Source organism: Eptatretus burgeri, chromosome 9 (assembly GCF_056783735.1).
Source record: "Eptatretus burgeri isolate ZD-2024b chromosome 9, Ebu_testis_v1, whole genome shotgun sequence".
Lineage (NCBI taxonomy): Eukaryota > Metazoa > Chordata > Myxini > Myxiniformes > Myxinidae > Eptatretus > Eptatretus burgeri.
In genome coordinates this window covers 55,542,949-55,563,779 of record NC_140969.1, presented here as the reverse complement: position 1 = coordinate 55,563,779, position 20,831 = coordinate 55,542,949, and the positions used below count along the sequence as shown (strand labels likewise).

At 40.1% G+C, this 20,831-nt stretch overlaps 1 protein-coding gene across 1 annotated transcript in view; it reads right to left on the bottom strand.

Annotated features, from left to right (window-relative positions):
* CSMD3 (CUB and Sushi multiple domains 3) overlaps positions 1 to 20,831 on the bottom strand; it is a 1,047,538-nt gene that overhangs the window by 628,884 nt on the left and 397,823 nt on the right. Inside the window, exon 6 of the mRNA XM_085893781.1 lies at positions 9,969 to 10,163. Coding sequence (XP_085749907.1) covers positions 9,969 to 10,163 — 195 coding nt within the window. The remainder of the gene's footprint in view (positions 1 to 9,968; positions 10,164 to 20,831) is intronic.

Genomic DNA, 20,831 nt, shown 5'->3' with positions numbered 1-20,831 from the left:
AAACAGGCAGATATTATCTTTGTAAGTTTCTTTAAAATGCCCCGAGTTCTTCACGCCCCCAAATAAACAATATTTGTTCCCAAATGTTATTGTGACAAGAAAAGTGTTGTAGTTACTTTGCTAAAGTTAACCACTGAAAAGTATCACGCGAAAGGTGAAAAAAACCTGATCATTTTTCGTTCTAAATTTCATGCAAATGCATAATGGAAATCGCCTACACCCAGCATTGAGTGCTAACCAAGATGGCGTGCGGCAGCTACACCAGGCTCTGTGTGTTGTGCATGGCAATGAGCATTCTAGATTTATTTTCACAATTTATTTTCAGTTCAGTGGTGGTACATGCAAAAAGTTCAGTGGTGGTACATTTTTTGTTCTCAATTACATGTAAACGCATAACAGCAATCGCCTTCACCCAGCATCGAGTGCTAACCAAGATGGTGTCTGGCAACGATATCAGGCTCTGTGTGTTGTACATGTCAATGAGCATTCTATTTATTTTCAATTCAATGAGCATTCTTTTGTCTCAGTCCACTATCCCCAGAGTGGACTGAGACAAAAAACAGGATTGGTGGTGGGGTGGGGGTAGAATGCACCATAAGGGTAGAATGCCAAATTTAATAACAGATGGATTTAATCCACACGAAAAATAACAAAATACTGTTTATAAAACATTAAGTATTTTATTATTTTTAAAACGATATTCGCATCAACATTTCCACACATAATATGTGGTAATCCACATCATGGACCGAGACAAAAGCCAGGGTTGAGGAGGGATATGATAGAATGTACTATAAACTGAATTTAATAACATGGGTGGATGTAATCCATACCAAAATAACAAAATATGTGAAACATTAAGTATTTTATTACTAACGAAAAAATTGTAGAAACAAGAACAATAACATTTTAAGAAAAATTTAAAAATATAGAGGGATGAAATCTCAAAAAAACAACCAAACAAGGTCGGAATGACACCACATAATGATGCCACTGTACGACAGCAATCCTCTTCTGGTTCAGCATCACGATATCTTTTGATGTTGTTCCATCACAATAAAAAAACAACCAAACAAGGTAGGAATGACACCACATAATGATGCCACCGTACGACACAGCAATCCTCTTCTGGTTCAGCATCACGATATCTTTTGACGTTGTTCCATCACAATCCCTCAACAAAAGTAAAATATTAAAATATATCTTTTTAATTGGTGGTGTAATTTTTCATTGTTCTTTTTCTTCTTCATTTTACACAATCCCACAACAAAAGTAAAAAGTCAAAAGATGTTGTGATGGTAATGCATGAGGATTGTGGTGTCGCATTATGGAATTGTAATGTGGTGTCATTACTACCTTGTTTTTTTTGAGATTTCATCCATATATGTGTATACACACACACACACACACACACACACACACACACACACACACACACACACACACACACACACACACACACACACACACACACACACACACACACACACTCACTCTGGTTAATAAGTGATTGCATGAATATAAGCGCATATGAAAAGTAAGCACACAGGCCTCTCTATTATATTTCTGCATTAAAAACAAGTGCATATAAAAACGTCATAGTCAGGCTTTGAAAAATGAAAACATTATTTACTCAAAGACCACAGTAATTTGTGCTTTATTGGCATTGGCATGTAAAATACTTCAAGTCTGAATTTCTTACACATTTGGTACCGGTAGTTACAAGAGTTGCACATGCAAAGCAAAAGGGTACGTTTTCTTTTCAATAGTCATAAAAGGGTGTTTTACGACCCTTTACGATAAAAGGTCGTACCACAACATTTTTCAACACAATCAAAATGGACACGCCAGTGAAGCATCGATCACACACCCGTTAAAAGAAGATTGAGATTTTCGCGTTTTACAAATCTTGCAAGAACCAGAAACAGTACCAGACGTGTAAGAAATTTGGACTCAGGCCTTAGTCACATTTGCTCTACAGCGAGGATACAGCGGCCGTACCCCTTCTGAATTGACAGAAACGTGCGGCGGCCGCAGAGTTTCTGAGGTGGCCTCAGGGTGGCCCTACGCCGTATGGCTATATTTTACAGGCCGTAGGGGTCGCCGTGGAATTATAACGCAGAGTTATAACTTTTTCATATCTACGTTCGCCGTAGCAATTCGACAAGCCGAAAAAAAAAACTGGTTAAAAAAAATAAAACACCCCCGAGCGGGAGTGCCGGTCATCTCTGCCAGAGGTCGAAAGTAACTCTGTGCCAGACTGGAATAGGGGCAGTTCATAAAGTACATACGCTCTACTTCCGGGTTTCAAAAACACCCCGCCCCCCCATACATCGCCAATTGCTTGCAAAGCCAGCAGCTCCTTATGAACCGATGTTTGTAAGCCATGACGATGCAGTCCCTAGCGGTGTGATTTACCTTTTTCTTTTAATACCACAGCACGTCAATTTTGAAAATAAAAGTACAAATTGACATTCAAAACAATGTTAATGTCATAAATGAAAGTAAGTGTGCATATAAATTTGTGTTCCATTGTTTTAGTTAAATCTGACAAAAGCTTCAAATGTAATATTTGTCTCAGAGAGTCCCGGTTAAGTTAATACTTTTATTTTTGTATGTACGTACTTTATGAACGGCCCATACGGGGAATCAGAACGAAGTTTGAAGGGCTATAAAATCGGAACGAGAGCAAATTTCAAAAAAATTTCAAAAAATAAAAAAAATAAAAAAATAAAAAAACGCTCTACGGCGAGGATACGGCGGCCGTACGCCCTCTGAATTGACAGAAACGTGCGGCGGCCGCAGAGTTTCTGCGGTGGCCTCAGGGTGGCCCTACGCCGTTTGGCTATCTTTTACAGGCAGTAGGGGTCGCCGTGGAATTATAACGCGGAGTTATAACTTTTTTGATTTCTACGTTCACCGCAGCAATTTGAAAAGCCCCAAAAAAATGAACCCACTCGTTACCGTCCTTCTGGCCACACGTTCGCCTTAGGGCCCCCTGCGGTTGCCTTGCGGGCACCTTGCATCTGCCTTGAAAATTATATGGCCGCCGCAGGAACGCCCTAAGGTCACCGTGCGACATCAAATCAAAGACCGTACGGCAACCCCACATTTTCGGTCTCCACGATTTCTAAATACGCCGTGCGGCTCCCCGAAAAATAAAAACATATGTGACTGCTACATTATGTGACCGTGGAAATACTGCGGCCGCCCTATAGTTGCTAGTGGCCGTAGATTTTGGAGACCCCACGACCGCCGTGGCAAATGTGACAGGCCTTAACACAAGAACTTTGACCAATTATTTCCTCATTCTTCACCATTGACATCAGAGTGCGAAAGGTCCGAAGCAGATTGGGAACAGAAAACAAACATTTTACCCAGACATGGAAAACGAACTTCTTGCGAGTTTAAACCGATACTTGCTCAAGTACTGAAAGTGCATTTAGAATTTGCTTTTCAAGTCTGGACAATTAAATTGCAATGACATAAAAACTGACATCTATGCAGCCAATCTGAAGAACATTTACCATTATAATCACATGTCATGGCTTTTTGAATACATATAAGCACTTATGGAAAATAAGCGCAAACATGTTCCACAAAATCTATTATCCAGATTCTACTGCATGGGTGTATATATATATATATATATATATATATATATATATATATATATATATATATATATATATATATATATATATATATATATATATATATATATATATATATATATATATATATATACATACATACACATACACACAGTTTTTATGCTGTATATGCATTTTCAAATCACACCTGTGTCAGGTAAGCTACAAAACCTTGCAATAAAATTTATACTTTGAACTATAGTCTTTACTTGTTCAGTGATGATTTTTTTTTAAAGATACAGTATATCAATGCTCACCTTGAAATTGTGATGGCTTAATGGAATGGTGCTGGTACTGTCAAATGATGATAATATTAAATATGTATGGACCTATGAGTGATTTGAGTGCAGAACGAGTTAGAATTATCAGATTTAAAAAAATATGCGTTTTCACTCCTTCATTCTCTTGAAAAATGAATAATGTGTATTTTTCTCTTCCTTGGGAGGTATGATTGTCATTAGTTAAACCTGGGTCGTCAGATCATTCATCCAGTAAATTGGCAAGTCTAAACACTGCATCACTGAGCTTTTAAAGGCCTCAGCTGATTTTATGCCATTAATAATAATGAGAAAATGGCAAATTGAGCAAAATAAAACTTCCTAAAATTAATAAAGGCTTCAACAAAATATATTTTGGGTCTGATGTTGCAGGTGGGAGATTAGTAATTATTGATTCAGACAAAAGGCTACTTAATCCTTTCGAGAGAATTCTGCTTTCTTGATCACAAAACAAAAAGTGCAAACACCCCCTCCCATCCCCCCTCCTCCCCCCACAACAAAAAAAGAGCAAAGTAAGATTGCAGGCCTGAAATGGTTGGAATCGAGATCAACTTCTGCTGCCACTTTTCTCAATGCACCTTGATGATTGATACCTATTCTAAATCATTTCACAATACCCTGCACTGTGGAGCGTCAATTTCTCATACTCAGAGGACAGCTTGGGAGTGAGGTGACAGTTAAGAAGATCCAACTCCATATCATCATACTTGGAGATTACCACCTGAACTCTGCCTCCACAGTTTCAATTATTGCAATCATTATGGACAACACATTACTCTACTCTGCATATTTCTAAAGTTTGTACATCAATATGTAAGTTTTTTTTTTTACATCTGGACAATATTGTTCAAAATCACTTACGTCGATAACCAAAGGACTACTGGAAATCACCGCTTGCAGTGCTGCCTGTTTCTTCTCTTAAGATGTGCACTACTCATTCAGAATATGGTTGCCCAATTCATAGTTCAAGCTTGTAAGTTCAATCACATCAATCAAATCCTCAAAACATTTCACTGGCTTTCCCTGTTGGGCTAGCGTATCGATTTCAAAATATTTCTGTTAATGTTTCAAGCAACAAATAATTTGACTCCTGCCTCCTCTTCTGACAAATACACCTTACACACCTTCAAGAGTATTGCAGTCTAACAATGGAGATCTGGTAGTTCATCAATGTGGGAATGAAGACCTTTGACAATCGTGCATCTTCAAATATGCTCCATCTCACTGTCTTTTAATATTTGCACATTAAAAAGGAGCATTATGCAAGGAATAAAATTGATTGATTGATGGCTTACATCAAAGGAATTAATCTCTCTCGGATTTTACAGAAAGCGAGAAATCAGGTGCAACACTTTGGATAAAGATGCACCAGGGATAAAACTTGGGAAATCTATCTGCACACACCTATAAATATCATAAACACATTATGCCTTTCTGTCAAACAGATATCTCTGACTTATCATTAAGGAGACACGAGAGAAAGCAAAGTAAGAAAATAAATAAACTTGGGGAGAATGGTATGGCATTGCAAGTAAATGCTCAAAGTTGGGGATAAGAATATTTTTCAACACACTTTACAAAAAAATTATGAAATTACCTTGAGTAATAGTTTTCAAACTGTTTGGTTCCACATGTTAGCTTATCATGAGCGACAGCTATGTCTAGTTCATTTGGTTGTACAAATTATATTACATTAATGTATCAAACGAGCAGAAGCCCATGGTAAAAATATGACAGAAAAAACCCAAAAACCAGGAAGCCTTTTATTCTTGTGTTGGCTGAAAGATATTAAAAAAAAATGGGAGATTCAATAAGGAATGTCTTGAGTTGTTTGTTGTATGCACTTGGTGCTTACATAGATTAAGAGAGTAAAATGACTTTAACAACTTATCGATTTATTCAAAAAATTTGATTGGGTAAGCTTACTATTGATTATATGAAGATAATTTTAGGCTTAGGAACAAGAACGGACTGTCCATAAAGTCTTGTTCCGGTTTGAAGGTTTCATTCTAATCTCTTGTATTCTAACCATATCATTATATCTCTTTTATTAAAGAGATATAATGATGTGGTTTTTTGAATCTTGTCACATGATTCATAAAGTATCTTGTGTTTTTCAATACACCTCAACATGTGCACCTTTCGTGGTACGTCGCATATCCAAGTGATAATCCACTTCAATAAACATGTTAGTCAACATATCCCTTGCAAATGCAATTGGTTATCCTTGCACTTCCATGAGATTGGATTATGTAGACAAAAATAAGTGGTTCAATGTCAGCAACAGAGGTTTGGAAAACAATCCATAGCATACCTGCACCAAAAGTCAAAGGGCATCACATCGGGAGTCCAGGGAGGTCATGCAACTGCCCCACTATATCCAATCCATTGACCGGGGAAATTATTGTTTCGAAATGTTGCACTATCTGCACTTTATATGCTTGAAGATGCAATCTCTTGATGTACAACTTCATTTATAGTTCACCTGTAACATACTTCTGGGGAGCTTAAGAGATAGCGCATCATTCTATTAGTCCGTCAGTCCGTCCGTAAACACTTGAAACTTCTTCTCTGAAACTACACACAGAATTTTGATGAAATTTAAGCACAACCTTCATCACCCGGTATGTCCCAAAGTTTGCTCAAGGCATTAAAAAAAACGCGACCTAAAGGGGGGTCTATGGGGGATTGCCCCCAAAATAGGTATTTGCTTTCTTCTCAGAAACTACACAAGCAATTCCGATGAAACTTGACTACAACTTTCATCACCCGTGATGTACCAAAGTTTGTTCAGACCATTAAATAATTTTTTCCCGCAGTTTCACAGGGTTTACGGGGTGTGTGGGGGGCAGGGGGGGAGGGTTGCCTGCCAAAAAATATGTATTTGCTTTCTTCTTAGAAACTACACACACAGTTCCAATGAAACTTGACCGCAACCTTCATCAACTGTGATGTACCAAGGTTTGCCTACGACGTTGAAAAAAAAATTGGGCTCCAAAGGGGTATATGGGTGGGGGGGTGGGGGTTCCACAAAATATGTATTCGCTTTCTTCTCCGAAACCACACACAATTTCGATTAAATTTGACCGCAACCTTTAAAAGAAGACCAATGTAACATATCTTGAGTTGTTTGTTAGACAGTGTTTTTTGTCGACAAAGTCTCTTGCCTTGCACAGAAGAGAAAGGCAACAGAGGTTCGATGAGGGATTCCTCATTAGCGCTTGTCTTCGGAGCCCAACATTGAAATATGACCTGCCAAACAGAGGTTGTAGCCAATTCTTCTGGAGAGACAAAGTTAGAATGCAAGATTTGTCGGGATTGAAAGCCATTCCTTGTGTTACACAAATATCTTATCCTTTCCAGGTCAGCAGATAAGGAATCTGCTGCCTGTTCATCGGTGGGATGAAGAATTTTACATTTACTGTGAAGTCATCTGCAAAGAGAAAAAGAGGATTTTTCAAAGCAATCTGGAGGTCATTGATGGAAAATAAGAAGAGGACTTGGTCCAAGACTGCCGAATTGGAACACTTCAGCCTCTACTCAGAGAGGAGCTGGAAGGATTCCACTAAGAGCGACGCAGTTTCTGTGCCAGTGAAGGTAGTCAGCAAACCAGAAAAGAAGGCAGACCTTGTATTCCACAGGCAGAAAACTTTGCAAACAGAACAGGGTGTGAGACGATGTTGAATGCCCAGGATAAACCTGGGCACTTTATATGTGTGAAGTCACCAATCTGAGCGCTTGCTTGAGATTTAGGGCCTCCACCCATTGTTGAGAGAAATAGCATCATATCCACGTTCGATTGGTTGACCAAAAATGAGTGGTCACCTCAGGAACAAAAACAGACATGCTGAGACGTGGGCAGTAGCGACATAAGTCATTTTGAGGCCCATGCGAAACACCACAGTGGCCCAGTGGGAGTCCCTGCCATCAGATAAAATCTCCAACTTAGTGTCTGTTTGTCTTTGCATGCCTGTGGCCGACGCGTTTGATAGTTAATTATGCAATCTTAAACAAACTTGGCAGAGGGACTAATTGTGTCCAAAGACAAAGGAAGGTTGTATGCCCCCACCACACCCTTCCCCACCCCCCCCAAGGGTTTGAAATATGGCACTGATGCAAATTCTCCACCCCTTGTTGTATAATGAAAATGAAGTTAATTTTGGGTGATGCTCAATCATTTTCACCTTCTTTTGAGCTACGTTTCGCTTTTCAGTACCACTGCGGTAATTTCATTTCATCTTTAGCCGCAGTACATACAAAACAATTCCAATGCTACACACACCCTCAGCCGCCAGACCAGTTTCATCGCTTATTGGCGAATCATCAGTGACACCGCTGACAAACACATACTATCGATGCTCCCAAGCATGTGCCACATGTAAATTTCAAAAAGCAGTCAACACATAAACTTAAAACAAAGACCCAAAATCACATTTCTCATCTGTGACTGGAGTGAATTACCAATTCGCTCTCACCTAATCAATAACCCCAGGGGGCTTGGATTACTAAAATAAATTGACTGCTCTTATGCTGTTCTAGACAAAGAAAGCATGCCGACTGCTTTTTGGCATTGCAGGTGGTACATGCTTGGGAGCCTCGGTTATGCATATGTTTCCATCTACGCTATCGCTGATCACTCGACAGTAAGTGATGAAACCGGTCTGGCGGCTGAAGGGAGTGTGTAACATTGGGGTTCTAATGTATGTACTACGTGTGAATGTCTACACTCTGCAGCTGTAGAGGAACTAGGGTGGGGTTTAAAACAGCAAAGGGCCGACCTTGTGCAGCTTTTGTTGGTTGCTTTATGCAGCTTCCTTCAGCCGGAAGAGTATTGGAGTTGATATATATATATATATATATATATATATATATATATATATATATATATATATATATATATATAATATATAATATAATCCAAGCTACCTGGTGTAATTGATTAGTTGAGAGCTAATTGGTTATTTCCTCAAATCCCGGGTGAGAGAGACCAATTCAGGGTACATAATACAGAGATACATACATACGTGCATACATTTGCATTTCTGTCATAACAAAATACACACCACATAACAATCAAGCCACGTTTTCACCAACGAGCCAACAGACACTTCCATCTCCTGCTCATTGTCAATTTGATGCTGTCATCATGTCGATAATTCTTCCAAACACTCAATCAGATAAACTGCACAAGGAGCTGCATCATTACAATCGCCTGCTGATGAAATAAAATTGCAAAGGAAATAATTTCAGTGTATACATTATCACAGCCTTTCTACAATTGGTCAGTTGTGGGATATGATAATTTAGGCGATACCTGTACCATATTGTACAAAGCGGTGACATGCTGACTGTCCATCATAAAAGAGGGGAATTGTCTTGCTTTTTGATTGAAGGAGTCATTGTCCCTTACATTTTCTCTGAAGTGGTTTGCTCGTGACAAATTTAAAGGAAAAAGTGATTTTTTCCTGGAATATTGGCTTCGAGTTGCAACAGTAAGCAAAATTTCAGCTTTACAGTCCACAAAGAAGGTACTAAATCTTTATATCAGTCAGTGAGTCAGTGGTGAGAAAGTCTTATTTTCCAGACACACACACACACACACACACACACACACACGCACACACTGAAGACATAAATAACAGGGCAGCTGGATCACTGACTAACAGTGGATCAATAGGGGAACAGAAAAGCAGGGTCATCGCACGAGTGTCTGAGTGGCAGAAATGAAAGGAGTCGGGGGTGAGGGTTTCAGCGAGTGTAGAAGAGAGAGAGAAAGGGTGGGGTGGGAAAAAGATAGGAAGTATGAAGTGACTATGGCCAGCACTCTTGAAAGACTGGAGAGTAGGGGGGCACGAGACAACAGGTACAGGTGTCAGTTATACAGACGAAATACTGACAATAACCTCGTATATTTTCCCACACTTGAACAACACATTTGTTAAACATTCCATTCTTTTCATTGCTAACTTGTTTCTGAGATATTTGTACATAATATAAATCAACAGCAAGCATGGAAAACATCAATTGTATCACTTACGCCTGCATGCCGGCACTGGCAGATCCCAAGCTGCTCTGCTCCCAGCATTGGAGATGCAGGTTAGGATGGCCTGCCCTTCCAAAACGTGTCCATCTTCACAGCTGTACCACACACGATCACCGATGTGGAAATGCCTCCCATGGAGGATGCCATGTGCTGGTGCACCAGGATTTCCACACGAGTCTCCCAGAAGCACTGCGAGCCAAGCAGGAAGAATAGGATTAGTAAAGGCAGTGCAACGACACCGTGAAATGGTATTCGCTCGACAAGAAACACAGAGAAAATTTTGTCAATCCTTCTTTCCCTTTGTGCAACTACAAAATCACTGATGAGTGTTGCCATACATACTTTTTAAAATCCCTGGAACAAAGAACACACAGCTTCACATTCACTTTGTGATGCAACACCCCCACTGTGAAGCAACAATCTGATAGTTCATCATCAGGTTGGGAATTGAACCCGGAAAGTGCGTTACCTCTATCGCATGTCTTACTATGTGAACAATGACAACTTATTTTGAAATTAGAACATATTCAAGGTAGTTTGTCACATTAAGTCTCTTAATGAATGGCAATGATATAATGTTATGCAATTAAGTAATTCGAATGAAATGTAATCTGTAAAATGATGCGAACCATGGTGTCTGTCCGTGCGTTCGTCTGTATCCGTTTCCGGCGGCTGCTTCCCATGCTGCATTTGAAAAGCTGTGCATGCAGCCAAAGCTTAACATTCAGTTCGAAAAGAAGCAGATAAAGCTCAAATTTTAATCAGAAGAAGAGCATGATACCAAACGAGAAACCTTTTAAATGTATAATTACAACATGGAATTGGTTTGTTCAACAATGCGTAAAGTTATGACCTGAGGATTATCACAAATTTAAACAATGTGTCAGCATTGTTAATAACAGTAGCCTGCACTGAAAGTTTTTGAACAAAGGTTGCAATGTAAGGCAATCATTTAATGAAAGAAAAACCTCCATTTGACATTGTGACCTAAAAATAACGTTTATTAATAAACTTCAAAGAGGTCCAAAATAAACTTAAATTTAATACTTGGTGGATTCGATGAGGTCATTTGTGAGAGTTAGAGCGTCCGCTCTGAGTCAAGGAGGTTGGCGTTTAAAACCCCGGCCAAGTAATTAGTGCACGTTGCTTCCTTGCTTGACGCTCAAGATTTAAAAAGGAGAGAGCATGGACAAACTGTCAAAGGTTGGCAACCATTACGCAGGTTTGATGGGTGGAATGGTCTTTCTGTGTTGAAGTTCTATGGAAGGCAAGTCATCAATTATAAGTTTGAACCATGGTGTCTGCTCGTGTGTTTGTCTCTCATGTACAGTGGCTGCCTCCCACGCTGCATTTGCAAAGTTACTGATTGGTTATTTTGCATTTTCATTTCACTTTTCTTGAAGCAATATAGTCCCTTCCAATAATCTTTAAATTCAACATGAACATTTGGATTAAGGGAGATTTAATATAGACAGTCAAAGAGTAACACATAATATAAAATGGCTGTATTTTGCCCTCGTTTGAGACAAAATCTAACCTACACCACCCCATGTTGCACCACTATTTTGCTGTGGGTGGTACAAGTAGCTCAGAGCTTTGGCTCTGAGTGAAACCAAGAGTGCAATACAATTAACCATTTTAAGGTTCGTGAAATAATTTAGATTGTAAGACGAACTTAAACTTTTCTCATCACTGAGGATGGGTACTTTTGCTTGAAGAAGATAATTTCAACCCATGGGATATTTGTTACTGGGCAAAAGATGTGATGAGTTGTCTGAAACCCGTCAGATGGGAGAGTTTTTGTGAAAGCATTGAAAGGGAACACATTGTGCTTGTAAAACGACCTTTCAAAATGATTGGCACATAGCAATGACAGGCCTGCAGTTAATTAATGTCTTTTGTGGATCCATCACTGATCACAACATCAAATTTTCATGTTCACAGGAGAATGATGTCTTGATTAAAATGTCTCATCTCACTCGATCTTCATTCTTACTCGCACAATTGCCCTGCATTTGTGATCGTCCGCAGTTGAGTTAGCAAATGTGATCGCTGTGGAGAGATACTGTGGTTGTGTTATGCTACATTTACATGTGCAAAGCATGGTAGGTTTTCCCAAAGGAACACACGTTTTTGTTGTGCTCTTATTACGGAGCAGCACTGTGCTGATTACAAGGTGTGGTGTACACCTAATATTGATGCAGGCACCAGCAACATCACCATAGAACTTACACAGATAAGCATTCCATAAAGCAGATGTGTCAGGTGCCAATTTAGGAAGCATTAAAAAAAAAGATAAAATAAACTGAAGCTATCTACATAATACATAAGCAAAGACATACATTTTGTTCTCCCTATCTCGTATATATATATATATATATATATATATATATATATATATATATATATATATATATATATATATATATATATATATATATATCCATCCACCAGGACCACACACTGTGCAAAGCGTTGGTACTGCCTAAGCAGTCTCCTTGGCGATTGGGTTAGGGCTATATAAAGACATACATATGTACATTCAAACATATATATATATATATATATATATATATATATATATATATATATATATATATATATATATCCAAAAGAACCCAGATGAAAAAATTTAATAATTCTGGCTGCCAGACCACGCATCCGATCAAGTAGAAATTTAAAACACATATTCTTTATCAGCACTCGATCATAATTGTGGGGTTTTGTTTCGATTATTTAAGCGGTTACAGAGAAGACTCTCTTCTTCTTCTTCTTCTTTCGGCTGCTCCCGTTAGGGGTCGCCACAGCGGATCATCCGTATGATCCGCATAGTGATTTGGCACATGTTTTACGCCGGATGCCCTTCCTGACGCAACCCTGGTCACCTCTTACGACACAGGGATATGGTACACCTATTTTTTAACCGGAGTATACACCGGCCCAGTATACTGGTACTCATTTTGCCGACCTCGGAAGGATGACAGGCTGAGTCAACCCCCTGGTGTATTAATTCAGTGGCTCAACGGGGCTTGAACTGAGGACCTCTTGGATCCCAAGCCGCTGCCCTAACCACTGCACCAACACCAGGCTGGTTACAGAGAAGACATTATTTAATATTTTTCTTCAATCCAATATGGTTGCCAAACCATTTGACCTATCAATTTTTTCTTCACAAAATTGTACACACATGGCTTGGGGAACATTTGTGTGAAATTTCCCTTCGATCTGTTCAGTCGTCCTGGGGAAGAAGATTCTTGTAGGTTTTAGGGTAAATCCTATATGGCTGCCAAACCATGTGACCTATGACATCATATGTGTAAACGTTTTGTTCCACATGGTTAGGCGGTCATATTTGTAAAGTTTCACCTCAATCTGTTCAGCCACTTCATAGAAAAGATTTTTGAAGCTAAAAAAAACCCCAAAAACAATAAGGCTGCTGAATAACATGACCGATGACATCATCAAAATTATTTCTTGTGACCATTTTATTCCCAGGTGACCCTCAAAAATTTTCATACTGATCAGATGTAGCGTTCTCCATATGTAATTTTGGCATCATAACGAAGACATGACGTCATTTAAAAATCACACTTATTCGCCATGAGGAGTGTTTGCCGTGTGCCAAGTTTCAATTTTTTTCCTTGGTGCAGTTTCAGAGATACAGAGGTCCAAAATTTTTCTGTTTTTCCATCATGGTTGCCACACCATGTGACCGATGACATCATCATCTTTACTCATAAAAGGCAGTGTGTGTGTGTGTGTGTGTGTGTGTGTGTGTCTGTGTGTGTGTGTGTGTGTGTGTGTGTGTGTGTGTGTGTGTGTGTGTGTGTGTGTGTGTGTGTGTGTGTGTGTGTGTGTGTGTGTTTTCGTCCGTCTGTCCTCCATAACTCCAAAACTATAAAACCGAGCAGCCTGAAACTTTGCAAGCATACAAAGAAAACTCGAAGGAAGTGCAAGAGCGAAAATTGGGTGTTTGGGTTAATTAAAACACATCTTTTGAAGAAAATTAACGCATTATTTAATTACTAGCAAATACAACCCGTCGCTTCGCTGATTGTGGGTATTAAGGAGGGGGGTGGAGAGAGCTATGACTAGAGAGAGAGAGAGAGAGAGAGAGAGAGAGAGGGAGAGAGAGAGCGCTATGACTAGAGAGAGAGAGAGAGAGAGAGAGAGAGAGCTATGACGAGAGAGAGAGAGAGAGAGAGAGAGAGAGAGAGAGAGAGAGAGAGAGAGAGAGAGAGAGAGAGAGAGAGAGAGAGAGAGAGAGAGAGAGAGAGAGAGAGAGAGAGAGAGAGAGAGAAAGAGAGAGAGAGAGAGAGAGAGAAAGCGAGAGAGAGAGAGAGAGAGAGAGCAAGAGCGAGAGCGAGAGCGAGAGCGAGAGCGAGAGAGAGAGAGAGAGAGAGAGAGAGAGGGAGAGAGAGAGAGAGAGAGAGAGAGCGAGAGAGAGAGAGAGAGAGAGAGAGAGAGAGATGTAAAAAAATGAAGAGACAAAGGTGAGGGGTGGGGGTGGGGTTAGTAAATGGAATAATATGTTATGCTTAATAACCGAAGACACACAAATGCAAAATCACATCAGAACAGCTGTATACATGACACAACAGAGTTCATAATGTAATCCACTTGCACATCTGCAAAAACTTTGATGTCCCAGGTCCAGAAAAATTGAGGGAACATGAACCAAAAGTAATCACTGAAAACACAGAAGTACCTACCGCTCACAAACGAACTCATGATCCCATCGAGCGTGAACATCGAAAACAAAGCATTGCGACCAGATATCATACTAAGGTACAAAAAAAAAAAACAGAAAAAAGGGCATTGCTGATTGAGGTGATAATAGCAGTGATTTTGGACCAAACGATGCAGAAATGAAGAAAATGACAAAATAGCAAGACTTCAATTGTGAAGTGAGAAGATCCTGGAAGCTGAAGAATGCCAAAGTTGTACCAAAGATAGCTGGACCTCCAGGAATGATGACAAAGAACCTCACAGAGATATTAAACATAGGGACAATACCATTGGGCACTCACATTGTAGTGGCTGGATAAGATAACCAGGCAACCACTGGTAAGCATGGATGACCCACAAAAGATAGAATGGAGAAGAAAGTAAATACCTTTGGATTTTTTTTTATGCCATGAACAAACCTTGGTACATCAGAGGTGATTAATGTTGTGGTCAAGTTTCAACGAAATTGTGAATCTAGCTTCAGAAAAGAAAGCAAATACATATTTTGGGGGACAACCCCCAAAATAGAACACCATAGACTCCAATTTTTTTCATGTCGTGAACAAAGTTTGGTACAACACAGTTGATAAAGGTTGTGGTCAAGTTTCATCGGAATTGCCTGTGTAGTTTCTGAGAAGAAACCAAATGCCTATTTTGTAGCACAACCCTCCTCTCCCCATAGGCATAGACCCTCCGAGACCCCCATTTATTTTTAATGTCGTGAACAAAGTTTAGTACATCACGGGTGGTGAAGACGATGGTCAAATTTCATCTGAATTGTATGTGTAGTTTTGTAGAAGAAAGCAAATACATATTTTGGGGGGCAAACCCCATTAAATCCCCTTCGAGCAAGATTTTTCTAATGTCATGAACAAACTTTGGCACGTCATTGGTGATAAAGGTTATCGTGAAGTTTCATTGGAATTGTGTGTATCGTTTGAGAAGAAAGCAAATACCTCTTTTGGGAGAAAAACCACTCTCCCCATCCCCGCATAAACTCCCTCTGTAGACACCTTCAAACCCCCAATTTTTTTTAATGCCATCATGGGTGATGAAGGTTGTGGTGAAATTTCATTGAAATCGTTTGCGTAGTTTCTGAGAAGAGTATTTGTGGACGGACCACATGCCATCCTGTCAGCTCCCCAGAACTACTTTACAGATGTGCTGAAAACCATCCCTGGGAATATTATTACAAACAAACTACAGTTGGAAGCCGTCCTGGACTTGGTGACGATCCTAAAGAGAGCTTTCGGCACCAAACTTTGAGAAGAGAAAACTTCACAGCTTGGTCCATGAATTGTGACCCCTTACTGAAATGAAGGTGGATACTTTGAGCCCACCCTGGGAGGACTCCATTCCACATTCTGAAACACGCATATGTACACACACACACACACACACACACACACACACACACACACACACACACACACACACACACACACACACACACACACACACACACACACACACACACACACACACACACACACATACACACACACACACACACACACATTGCCTTTTCTCAGTTTCGATACATATCACCCTAAAACGTGTTTCTGATGCACATGTGCACCCACACTCTCTTCTCGCTCCCTTCCCCTCTCCACTCCTCTCATCTCTGACAATCAATTAACGAGACTTCCATGTACAAATTTCGGAATAAAAAAAAAGTGAAGATAGATTAAACTGAAGCCATCTACATAATATATAAGCAAAAACATACATTCACTTTGATCTTTATAGGGAATGGAAGATGAAGAGATGAAAGTCAGGACATATTACTCCAGATTTTGACAACGTGTGATGAACCGTTCTCTTTTCTCGACGTATTTCTCATTTGAAATTGGAACGGTTTTAATAAGGATTTTAAATTATTAACAATGGCTACAGGAGGAAAAAGTATTGCCAACAACCTTCAGCTCTGCCAAGGTGAGAGTTTGAAGGTTATACACCTTCATTGGGAGTTCCATGACTATTATCAAGCAAAGTTAAATGGAATAACAAGTGAGGGTGGATGAGGGGTGGGGTGGGGGTTGTCAAAAAAGGGTTCAGGCTTCTGTAAAAATCTCAAGGACAAATTACACAGTCTCCAGTTGTGCACCTGATTCAAAAGAGCAATTCAAAGGGAAGGGGAAGGACAGGATTTTTTATTTATTATTATTATTATTATGAATCAGGGACATCGTTTAAGATCACCCCTCAAAACCAAAACAATTATAGAGATGAAAGTGTTCACTTATAAAATGAGATGCCTCAGAACCAATTCTGAACCACCTCAAAAAACCAACCCAAATTATTTAGGCCCCAAACATCCCCCCCAAAATCACGGATGCATCAAAATGCATCAATACATAGAACTCCATTCAACTCCGAAACAGTAAGCATTTCCATTAGAGGGAGAGTAAATAAACCAGTCCTGATCAACAGATTCAACATTGTGCAATCAACGAGAAAACAAATCTTCCGTCACCACACGCGTCTTCGCTCCAATCACCCGAGCCGAAGCAGAGATCTTTTTTTTGGGGGGGGGGGTTATTTTGACAAGCAGCTGAAACCTTAGCAATCCAAAAGCTCCTGATACTTTCATCAATCTTATCCCACAACGAAGGATCGCAGTTAAAGTCACCCGCTTGTGTTATGTTTGCATCGGCATCAGCAATATCACTCGGCTCCAGCTCCGGCTCGACTGCTTCTCGCAACAAGTTCCGATCTGTTGCTTCCTCCTCTTGTTGAAGGCCAGCCACATGTTCTACATTGTCAGCAGCCATGTCTGCTGAACCCGAAGCTGTGTTGCCAACATATTCAACTGTCTTTTCTCGTTTCTCTTTCTTCTTAAAGTATTGGTTTATAGTTGCTATCTTTTTCAACAAAGCAACTTCTTTAGCCTCTTTTCCTTGCTTAACCTTTCCCTTTGAGCTGCCACTTAAGTACCACATCAATCCATTTGATTTTTTTTTTTAACTGCCTTTGAATTCTAACGGAAAATGCCACCTAAACAATGACTTTGCAAGTCATTTGAATATCGGAACATGAGTTTATAAAATGTTGTTTTTCTTGCCAACAGACTTGCAATTGTTTGGTCTATTAATTTACGTAAATTACTGAACAAATTAACGTTACGTGATTTTTGAACAGCCCCATATTGGGGTTACACAATGTGTGACGAATCAGCTCGTTCTGATATAAAGGTGGTGGAGGCTAACATGGATGAAAGGTGTTGAGTTGAAGTTTTAATAGTGCAGTAAATGTTTGTTTCCCAATCATGCTGTTTATCTTTGAAAGAATGCTTTAAATATGCATCTCCAAATCGGCCCGTTACAGGATTTTGTTGCAGGTTGTGATCACAGTGCGGTCATTCTTGTTCCATAATAATTGTATTATCAAGCATTGTCTGGTTTTGCACCTCCAACAAAATTCGATGGTCACACAGTGCTCGAGCTCAGAGAACCCCGCAACAGTATAAAGCCAAAACCAGCACTGAAACAGCCCGAATAGTAACTCGTAACTGGAAACATAATATTATAGTGGCGGATGTGGTATAGAACATTTTAACAGCAAATATATTTTTCCCCAGGGCCCTTATTGAACTCGAGGTCCCTGGGCACAGGCCCTGGGTGCCCATGCATTAATCCGCCACTGACTTAAAGTGCAGGAAACAAAGGTAGAATCAGCTTACCTTTCACCTATTTTCTTTCATAAATCTTGTCTTCATTCTTTCTATGAATTCACATTGCATGCATTATGCACTGGGTAACAAAACCTCGGTTATTTTTCAAAAATATTGGAAACCAAAAAAAAAAAATCCCGGTTGCAAACGTCCATCTCAGTGCTAAATCAAACAATTTAGTTTGGTGCTTCCTCAAACAGTCTGCCTAACAGCCCATTTGGCATCTGCTGAGCAGGCATGTCAGACATCAGTCATTACAAAGCTTGCAATGTCAGTGTGAGAAATTTCTGAGGTTATCCTGAAGATTCAATAGCTCAGTGAGCTGTTGTGTTTGCAATGAGGTATTTGGTTGAGTCAGAACTTTTTCACACCAGCCCCATGCAGGAATTTATTCTTGCACATTAAATTGATAGTTGATATTTATCTCCAATAAGCACACGCACGCGCGCGGGCACACACACACACACACACACACACACACACACACACACACACACACACACACACACACACACACACACACACACACACACGGTCTGCCCAGCAGGCATGTAAGACAACGGCCTGATAAAACTAGTCACAAAATCATTATATAACTGGTAAAATTGGTCTGGTGTCATTGTGGCACAGTCGTGATGGGCCGAATAGCCTCCTTCTACGTCTAATTTACTTGTGAATCCTTGTGTAACCAAGTCATGAGCTGAAACCAATTTTGGGTTTGGCTCTCCAAAGAAATGAAGAAGGAGGAGAAGGAGAAGGAGAAGAATAATAATTATTATTAAACAACTATTTTAGGTGGGTCAATTATTTGTTTAAATGATGTCAAAAGGTTTAATTCAGGTTATTGGATGTGGGGTTGAGGTCAGGCATAACAAAAATCCAAATAAGGCCCTTCTGGCATTTTAAAGACCAAGGATTTAAAGACAGGTTGGTGGTTGAGTTTGTGGTTCCACATGAGATGTGCTCTTCGAAAGCTCATCACAAAACAGCCTGTATCATAAGTTCTTCCTCTTTGGCACCACCATATAAAGATACCAGTGCTCTTCTCCTGCCACAATGATGTCCTGCTTTGCCACTTGTCCTGCTTTGGTGAACACCATATTTAGTGGCCTGCAAAAGTATTCGCCCCCTACCAATGTCACATTTACATGAATAACAAATTATCTAGAAATTTGCTGCGATGGGACTCGATTTGTGCCCTGCTGCCTCATCAAGTTAGTGGATTCGATTCAGTTATAGTAATGAGCTTAATATGGTCACAAATAAATGATCAGCAGTATGTTGTCCTGATGATCCCACAACAAGGGCGAAATCTAGATCGACATCTCTTCTTTCGTCTATTTGTGACCATAGGTTTTAATATCAGTATGCAAAGGCTTGAGGACCAGACAGATGCCTTCAAGTTTGGAGGTGATGTGTTGGTGTAATTTATGTCCATGACATCAGTGTCATATCATAGAGTCAGTGTGCTTCTTTCATTGAATTTGATATTCCTGGCTGCAAACCACTTGACCGGTGATCAGCAGGGCAGAGAAAATGTGCTCGCGTGGCAGTTGACACTTGTCACTGGCAGGTCAGCAGGTCGTGCAGCAAGCGCTGTGATGGGACTCGATTTGTTCCCTGCTGCCTCATCAAGTATTCTCCCTCTCTCCTTCCTCAATAACCCTCTCTTTCTCTTTCCTGATCCCCCTGGTGCTGCACCTGAAGGAAGTTTCAGTGTTTCCAAAGCAGGCCCAAAGCAATAACAGTATTACGCTGTTATTACTGTAATTTATGGATCATGTGATCCAAAAAAATAAGAAAACTATGTAGTTTGGCATTGCTTCGCAGCTGGTGTCAAGACACAAATTTATAACTGTGGCACAGGCATGATGGGCCACATTTACTCGCTCGAGTTCAAATCTCGACCCAGCAAAACTGTTCTGCTGGTGTATCCCATGCAAGGCGCAATACATCAGTGTGTGTGTGTGTGTGTGTGTGTGTGTGTGTGTGTGTGTGTGTGTGTGTGTGTGTGTGTGTGTGTGTGTGTGTGTGTGTGTGTGTGTGTGTGTGTGTGATGTCCATTGGCAGGATGTTAAGCCAGAGGGTTCATCTTCAAGCAATGGTTGTTTGTTTATGTTAAAGATCCCATGGCGTCTTTCATGAAGAGTGGGCGATTTATCTCCAGAATCCTGAACAAATTCCGAAATTCTGCCGAAATCACCTTCAGTTGAACCTCTGGCTTTACCAGCCGGCTCGTGGAAGTGGAACTATGAAAAACGTTCCCTCAGCCTATCCCACAATGGGGGAATACTTGGTGCTGTGCAAGAAAAGAAAAAGGACATACTGGCACTGCAACAAAGGGTGATACATTGAAAGAAGCCTGTGTTGAGATGAACACAACAATGGCGTTGAGGATGATTTTGTGATGGACTATTGGATTTCTTGTATCGAAAGTCAAGGCTCATGGAAGAGCG